Raw genomic sequence first — 8,826 nt, 5'->3', positions numbered from 1 at the left:
ATTTTTATTAAGGTAAAATTCATAAAGGTATTTAAATGTTTATAAACATTAGTACTTCAGTTAAGTCGGATTAAACTGGAAAATAGTTCACATTAAATCAATTAATAAATCCCAAAGTTTGGATTTAATTATTAGAAGTAATACATGTTGGGAAAGATAGTCATTAATCTGAAACAGATTAGTTCGTTAATAAAAGAAAAGTGAGGTATATATTGGTACTTTAATACTTTCCATCCATATTCTTGAACATTGAACCCAACTACAAGAAGAGATGATTGCGCGAAAAATAATAATAAAAGAATTCTTTGACGATGGTGCTTAGCAAAGAAGTTTAAGAAACCTTCAAAGTTCAAAGTCAATCACTTCGCCTTCTTTAATCTTCCATCTCAAAAACCCCACCACTGTTGATATTACTCTCTTCTAAGTTTATCCCTTTCCATTCTCTGCATTTTGAAACCAAGTTTTTGACCTTTCACCTTCCAAATCCACTGATAAAGATGAATCAGGGTAAAAAAGGTACCTCATTGAGCACCACACGTTTATCAGCACTTGCAAAACCCTTCACTATCAACCCTTCTAGTTCTGTTCATTCCTCTGATCACTCTAATAGTGACCCTTTTAGCTCTTTGCTTGATTCATTTAAAAAAACTGACTTGGGTTCTAAGGATTACTATAAAGTTTCAACCTTGACCACTCAGAGAGAGGAAAAAACCCTTTTTGAACAGAACCCTTCTCTGGAATTTCAGAAATATGGTGACTTTGATGGGATTAATTGGTCACACTTTGAAATTGTGGAGCCCACTTACTCACCAAATGTTACTGGTTTAGGATATGGGAAGAAAGGAGTGGATTTTCATGAGAGTTTGTTTGGCAAAGGAAATGATGGGGGTGGTTCAGTTGATGATGGTAGCATGCTTCAACAAGGTAGTTTATTGTGGCATGTGATATCTCTTTTGCAATTTTATTTTGCGTGAATGATGAGGGTTATGTAGTTTCATTATGATGCTTATAATTTCACTTCATGACTTCATTTTAGCTTAATAGCCTGTAAAGTGAAGAAATGTAGGATTTCTATTTTGTTTTTGGTGAATTAGGATTTCTATATTTGATAGTGGAAGTGTTTAACACTTTTACTTATAAGTTATAGCTAAATTGGGGAGCCATAAGGTGGTTGGGATGGGGTTTAAGGAGTGAAGTGATAAGGAGATCGAGGGTTCAAACCCAATTAGTAACAAAATATTAACATTTGCCTATAGAAAAACCTATAGCAAAATCTTTATTCGATGATCTTTTAGGATATCTACTGGAACCATGCATGCTAGGCGTAACTCAACTCTAAAAGTCGGCTCAAAGGGTGATGAATGCCTAAGCATTATAAGGCGTTGGATTGGCTGTCTTGGACATATTCTAATCCGATGTGGAACTATCTTAACAATATATTTCATACCTATATTCGTTAGCTTGCTTTCTAAATTAATTTAATAAAGACCGAGTTTCTAATAAAGAGACTTGTGTACTTAGTTTTCCAATAAAAGTTATTCACTTATTGTTTTTTGTAAATATCCTTTAATTTAGTTAAGACTGATTCTACATTTCTACTATAAGTGTAAATAAGATTCTTGGGAGTTTGTCTTTTGTGCCCCATCTCATTACATCACTCTTTTCCTTATTCCATACCCTTAAAGCTAGTTCTTCTAACAGTTTCAATTACACACCCTGTATATAGTACAATTGGTTTTTCTGTGAACCAATAGAATCATTTCAACTGCCAAAGACATCAAAAGCTTGCTCCCGTTTTAGAATCAATTCTTGGATTTTGATTATATTTTTTATGCTTCATGTAAAGTTTCTTAAGATAGGACAAATAATTGAGAAATTTTTGGAATGATATATACAGGTAAGCATAGCGTTGATGGGTTGAAGAATACCTCTATTGCAGTGTCTGATGGTATTTTCAATAAAAGCACTGGAACTACTGGGGGGAAAGACATTGTATCAAATTGTATAGGCACAATACACGCAACTGATGAATCGAGCTCTTTTCTTATGTCAAATTATAAGCTTGACCCTCTCAAGGTATCAACAGCAGATATGTCCTCTGCTAAAAACGCTCCTCAAATTCAGACTTCTCAGAGTTCTGGTGACAGTGACTCTGATGTGGATTCTCCTTGTTGGAAGGGGACCATGACCATTTGTCCAACTTCATCAACAATTTCAGGGTCTGAAAAAATTCACCATGTTGAGAAAGCAACCGAAAAACAAAACAGTTTAAATCCTCGAGCTCCACAGTTCTTTCCTGGTATAGGGTACATTAAGGATGATTTTGTGTCGTCCAAGTCTACTGCACCTATAGCTACTAAATTGTTGTCAGGAGAGAGCATATTCATGAAAACTGTTATGACAGAATCCCCATTAGAGTTGAATATGGGAACTGTGCTTCAGTCTTCTAGTAACATTAGTGGAAAAGAAAAGGCATCTAACATGCTTAACGATAGAAAATGGTCCTCTGCAAATCTGGTTCTAAATTCTCATTCTATGTCGTTGGGGACTAAATCTTCTTCTAAAGAAGATTGTTCAGCTTCGAAAGGAAAGCTTGCAACTATTGTGGGTGTTGATGACTTTGTGAAGGGAACTAAAGATCCCGGGTCTAGTGGCTCAATTAGTGGGATGTTCCCAGCCAATGGTCATTCTTTAATGACAAGTTCAACATTATCATCATCTCGAGTTGGTGTTGATACTGGTCTTTGTAAAACACTTCAAGATGTTTTGAAGTCTTTAATCAATTCTCCAAACCCTGGTTGTCAGATGATAGTCAGCGCAATGCATGTTCTTTCAGATTTGCTTGTGCAAACCTGTGTGGACAGTGTAGACTCATATAATGAACATGATCGTGATACGATTCATCAAATCATTAATAATCTGAATATTATTAGCACAAAAACATGTGGCCAAATGATTCCAACCCTTGTTTCAACTCATGCAGATAGTTCATATTGTCTTGACAGGTCATTAGAGCACCCCAAGGTATTTATGAATTCATGTCTTATAAGCAATAAGCGATTTATGAACAATCTATTTGCACTTGAAACTGTGCTGTGCCCTTTTATTTTCCATGTCAACTCATGCTGTGCCCCTTTCATTTTCCATTTATGATCAATCTATTTACACTTGAAACTGAGATGTAAATGTCTACATTTAAGGGACATGGAGTGACAAGTATAAAGACCCTGGCTGTTCCTCATGAGCCGTATCTGTGGAACGATTATATGCAGAAAAGCAGCATTTCTAAAGTGTTTGCTCAGAGTGGACAGAATTCCTTTGCATCTAGCAGTGATCAATGCACTGAGATGGGCAATGAAATTGCTCAGGTACCAATGTTTGTGTTGGTTACTATAATGCAATTAGATTTTATTTTTATGAATTCTGAAATAAATGTGTGAATTCTCATTGTTTCAGTTCATTCGTAGAAGTCTTGGGAAAAGTCTAGAGTTTGAGAAACAAATGCCCTCAGAAGCTTCACTGTTTAGGAGCTTATGGCTTGATTGTGAAGCAGAACGGTGTTATAAGCGATATAAAACTTACCGTTGCCTTATGGAAGCTGGGATTGATGTAAACTACACAAATGTTGAGGTATTTCCCTTTGCCTAAAAGTTCTACTCCTACACAATATTTCTTTGCTTCACTAGCTGATTGTTGTGACCCAATTTTCGGTTGAATGTCAGCTTTACCACTTAGGAAGAGGTGAACTCGATTTTGACCTCTCCAAAAGATTGGAGTCACCATGACTCTTCCAAAACATGGGCTGGCGTAGAGATTTTCAATTATCATTGGTGCTCTTTGCACTTCTATAAAAACAGTTCTGTGATATACATACTAACATGAGTGATGCACCAATTATGGATTTCTATTTTCAGGAATTTTGGAAGTGACGTTACAGTGCTGCTTTGTAGATTTGCAAGAGACACGATGAGGCTGTAATTAAAAACCATTATATATTAACCATTTCTGGGATGAGTTTCTACTTGTACAAAAGCAACTGCTTCATCTGAATGCAATGTATAACAGTATAAGGAAAGGGGGGGATATGTATTTTGTTGATATTGACATTGTGCTAAGTAAAGATTAGTACCATGCATGCCACTTAACATTAACTAACTTCTTCTGTTTGATCTTCTGAAGTATGCGCTTAGGTGCATAAATGTAAGGCGAGAGATTAGTCTTTCACTTATCGACCAGATTTTATCGACCAGACCAACTGGGTGAGAGGATATTTTGAGGAAAAACACTTTACATGGCATAAGCCCAAGAGCAATATTTTTTTTCAAGGAAGAGTATGTTTTCTGATGATGGAAATTTATGACAGAAGTTGAGTTATGGATTACATAAATCAAGCCTCTAGGTAAATGGCACAACGTGTAGGTATATATAACTACAATAGTAGAAAGAAATGGCATATACAGTTACACAGAGGTAGTGTAGTACTTTGCACATGGCAGTGATATAATCTGATGTAAGAACAACATAGAATAGAAACGTGTACTTTAGTAGTTAGTAACACAAATACCAACTGTTATAAATGCTAAACATGTTTAGCTTAATTTGATAAGAAGAATAAGGGTACACATTTGTGTTTTACAGTTTGTGTCATTGCATGTGTTATTAGTTATGATTGGTCAGAAAAATAGTTTATTATGAAAAATTTAACTTGAATATATTTTTTCAACTAATCACAAGCTAATGATATATACAATGACACAACTTGTGAGATAGCAGATGTGCTCCCCAAGAATAAGGTGCACAGAGCCTAGTTTCTATACATAAGGAGAATAAGAATGAACTATGAAGTTGTCATCAACCAAACCAAAATCTTTTCTCCCTAGGGGGATTGAGTATATGATCAAACAATGTATTGTTCTCTATCAAAAACTTCTCCAAATGTAATATGAAATCAAAATAATGTGTAGCTTTGCAAGCAAAAAAAACAGTTTATAGCAACAAATCAGTATATAGCAGTATATGAATTAAGGCTATTATTAGACTAATTTGTTTCAACAAATTGTTCTGTCTAGTTTGATGCAGCCTTCCAAGTCATAGTTTCGAAGATTTGTTTTGCGAAAGGAACAATTCTGGGTGATTGGAGATTTGGAGGTGTTTCAGCTCATCTATTTGCAGTGGTCCAAGGATTGCTAAAAATGTTGGCAGGTGTTGATACAAACTTAACAGCCACAGCAGAAGCTGATGATGATGATGATGCAAAGTTTGGTGAACTATACATTATCAAATGGACTACACTCTTCATTCCTCCAACAACCCTTATCATTGTTAACATTGTTGGTGTTGTTGGATTCTGTGATGCACTCATTCACTTAGGGCATGTTTGAGAGTTAAGTTTTAGAGGGGAAGAGAGAGAAAAAAAAAGCTTGAGAGCCATAAAATAGACGTGTGAGATGACTTCAAAGTCTCATTTTTTCTCTCATTTCCCTCTAAAACTTAACTCACAAATAGACCTTAATCTCTTTGTGAGTTGAGTTTTTGAGGGGATTAAAGAAAAATGAAAGGTTTCCGGGTTATGAAATATACTTAAATAAAAATGTTTTCTTCTCATTTTGGGTCATATTTTATCTCTATCATTTCCTCAAGGATCCCGTGGGTCCCAAAACCGAACACCAACCTTTGTTATTCTTTAGTCAGTGTTGTTGGCTTCTTTGTTCTCTCTAGTTTGGTTTAGATAAACACATTTGTGGGTAGGGGTGAGTAGGATCCTACCCTACTTGCTTATTTGGTATGGTTCGAAAATTGACTCATTAATATTTAGGATCAGGTAGAGACCAAGCATAGTCCAACCTGACTCGTCCCATGATCTCTCACTTATCAATGTTTGTATGTGTGTCTGTTTAATTGTATATAGAGTAATGATATATTTTTGGTTGAAAGTATCATTGATTCTATAATTTTTTATCATATATACATGATTAATAATATATATACATATTTAATCGACTATAGGGTGGAGTTCGGGTTTAAAGGATGACTCAATCAATATTTAGGGTCAGATTAGCTTCAAGTCTATGGCTAGGTCTGAGTTGGAAAAAATAATCCGTCCAACATTTAGAACTGAATAAGGAACGAGCTTTAACCTCTCTCAATTCGACTCATGCTCACCACTATTTGGGTTACTTGGTAGAGTTGGCAGTGGAAAACCATTGCTCAGACATGCATTTATGTACATTATTAAGTCATAACAACAATGCTTACCAAAAGTTTTGACCATTTGTAAAATGTTGTAATGGTAACTTGATCTCTAGCGTGTGCAAGTCAGAAACATTAGTTCCATGTTGAAATTTGTTAGGCAATTTTAAGTAAAATTGAAGGGGAAAAATAGTGTTACTTAGCCCTTTCTTTTCCTTGCATGGGACAAATTTCGTGTAGTATTTTTATTTCCCTTCTTTGTTGTTTGAGCATCTTCATCAATCCATTTTTATGTTATTTTTATTGAAATGAGAATATGTATTCTTCCCTAATTTGATGTACTAATTCTCATTTCTTAAGAGTACTTGTTGTACAAGAAAATTATATTAGTTAAAAGAGTAAATTACACTAACACCCCCTGAGTTTTAGTGAAATTACATAAACTACCCCTCACTTTTTTACATCTATACAAACTTCCCCTAATTTTTATACTTTTCATTACTAATCATCACTGCATAAGAAATAAGTGTAATCTTTTAAACAAAAAATATGATAAATACAATTAAGTTAAACAAAATATGATATATTGTGGAGACAAGTCCAAATAATATATGAGTCAATATTTCTTTATTATGTTTGGTTCGTTACACTATATTTAAACAATATTTCTTTTGAAATGTTGATGCAGTATGCAACCAAAAATAATAAAGATACATTGATTTGTATATTATTTGGACTTGCCTACACAATATATCATATTTTGTTTAACTTATTGTATTTATCATATTTTTTGTTTAAAAAATTACACTTATTTCTTATACAGGGGTGGTCAGTGTAATGAAAATACAAAACTAGGGGAGGTTTATGTAAGTTAAAAAAAGTGAGGGTGGTTTGTGTAATTTCTCTAAAACTCAGGAGGTGTCAATGTAATTTACTCTAAAAATAAAAATGATGTTTAGTTTCCTGAAAGTAAATATTTATTTATGAGAATATATAGTAAACTATAAAATGACGTCACCTAATTAATATTATGATATCATTCTATTACTTCCATGACTTCAAATTTTGAAATGACTTGACTATCCCAACCTTGTAGTTGACCAATCTTTGTCTTTGCATATATTCTCTGACAAATTTGGATATCCATGCCTTTTGCTGCTATGGGCTAAGCCAGGTACCCCATATTCTCATAAAAGTTTACTTCAATTGCTATAGAAAATTAAACTTTAGGAATTTGAATAAATGGTTTTATAACTTGTTTATAGTTTGAATTTAGAACAATAATAATAAATACATCAGTTGAGTAGAAAATTATAGATTCTGCTAAAATGATTCCTCTCTGGAAAGCAGAAGAATGAAACGTTTATGTTTAGTTACCTAGGTGAATATAATATAGGAGTTCTGTAATTGCATATTTACTTCTAAATAATAAAATATGGTAGTTTTTATAGTGATATATAGTACTATATCCAATTTATGGGTAAAGAATTAATTTATTTGAAAATGTATTTAATATATATAGACACTTATTTATTTATTTTTATCTTTCATTTTATTTTTATTTTCCTTATATTAACATATTTGAAAAATATATAAATTAAAAATGTGACTCCATTTCCACATTTTATTATACATGATGCATTAAACATTAGAGAAAATAATGTATACATTGACAATGTAAGAAATTTTACACTATTATTATATTATCTGTCATTCATTTTTAATTATCACTAACTCTTAAATAAAAGTAATACAAATGAACAATAGATGATACAACTAAATATATATATATATTTACATTTTCAGTACCAAAATATTATACTCTAGAGAATACTTTGAGGGGCTGATATTATATATACATATATGATTCATTAGAGTCAGTGTTGGTCTTAACAATTTATAGGTGTGATGTGAAATCAAATGTACACCCCTAATTTAACTATACGAAATTTGAATATTAAAATCTGATAAAAAGATTGAGGACTTCAAACAATAAAAAAATGAATACTCATTGTATATTAAATAATTTAATTATATAATATTTTTACAATCAAATATATTAAATCGTGAGAACATAAAATATATTTTCTTTTCAGTTTGGTTATTTTTATTTAGTGTGGAATTACTTATATGAAATATTTTCTTAATCAACATTAAAAAGTCTCATATTTCTCTTACTATAGGTCATACCACTATTTTAATTATACATCAACTATATGATAATATAAAACAATGATCATTATAACTAACAAATTATTTAATCTATTTACATGTAAAGTAATAATAATTAATAATCCAGTAAATTTTAAAAAGAATTAAAAAATAGCATACTTGTCAATTATATAGGTAAAAATATGTGGAGTCCCAATTAATTATTGATCATGTGATACATACTTCTCCCACACCCTCACGAGCCAATCCTACTTAGAGCTCAAGTTATGAAAAAAAAAATATCAATTTAGTAACTAATAAGGAGACACAAATGTTGTCGTTTGAGAAACCTTATTAGAAATTATATTTAACTTTTTATTATAAACATAAAAAGAAATTTGTAAATACATTGTTCATTTATTATTGAATTTTTACGAGTCTGATTAATATTGTAGTCATTACTTTTAATTTTGCTGTTAACCTACT

At 32.1% G+C, this 8,826-nt stretch overlaps 1 protein-coding gene across 1 annotated transcript; it reads left to right on the top strand.

Annotated features, from left to right (window-relative positions):
• On the top strand, positions 290 to 4,172 carry LOC109330012. The gene is made up of 5 exons (XM_019563966.1): positions 290 to 924; positions 1,898 to 3,024; positions 3,201 to 3,368; positions 3,457 to 3,630; positions 3,915 to 4,172. The coding sequence occupies exons 1-5, from the start codon at positions 498 to 500 to the stop codon at positions 3,927 to 3,929; spliced, it is 1,911 nt and encodes a 636-aa protein (XP_019419511.1). The 5' UTR covers positions 290 to 497; the 3' UTR covers positions 3,930 to 4,172.

The sequence above is a fragment of the Lupinus angustifolius genome, chromosome LG16, assembly GCF_001865875.1.
Source record: "Lupinus angustifolius cultivar Tanjil chromosome LG16, LupAngTanjil_v1.0, whole genome shotgun sequence".
In the NCBI taxonomy this organism is placed as follows: domain Eukaryota; kingdom Viridiplantae; phylum Streptophyta; class Magnoliopsida; order Fabales; family Fabaceae; genus Lupinus; species Lupinus angustifolius.
The sequence above is the reverse complement of the archived record's forward strand: the minus strand, read 5'-3'. Positions and strand labels throughout refer to the sequence as shown.

Bases quoted from the DNA above. Each gene is read 5' to 3' on its own strand.
- LOC109330012 (XM_019563966.1), top strand. From the start codon at position 498: ATGAATCAGGGTAAAAAAGGTACCTCATTGAGCACCACACGTTTATCA. The intron at 925-1,897 runs GTAGTTTATTGT...TGATATATACAG, and splicing joins TGGTAGCATGCTTCAACAAG to GTAAGCATAGCGTTGATGGG. The intron at 3,369-3,456 runs GTACCAATGTTT...TCATTGTTTCAG, and splicing joins TGGGCAATGAAATTGCTCAG to TTCATTCGTAGAAGTCTTGG.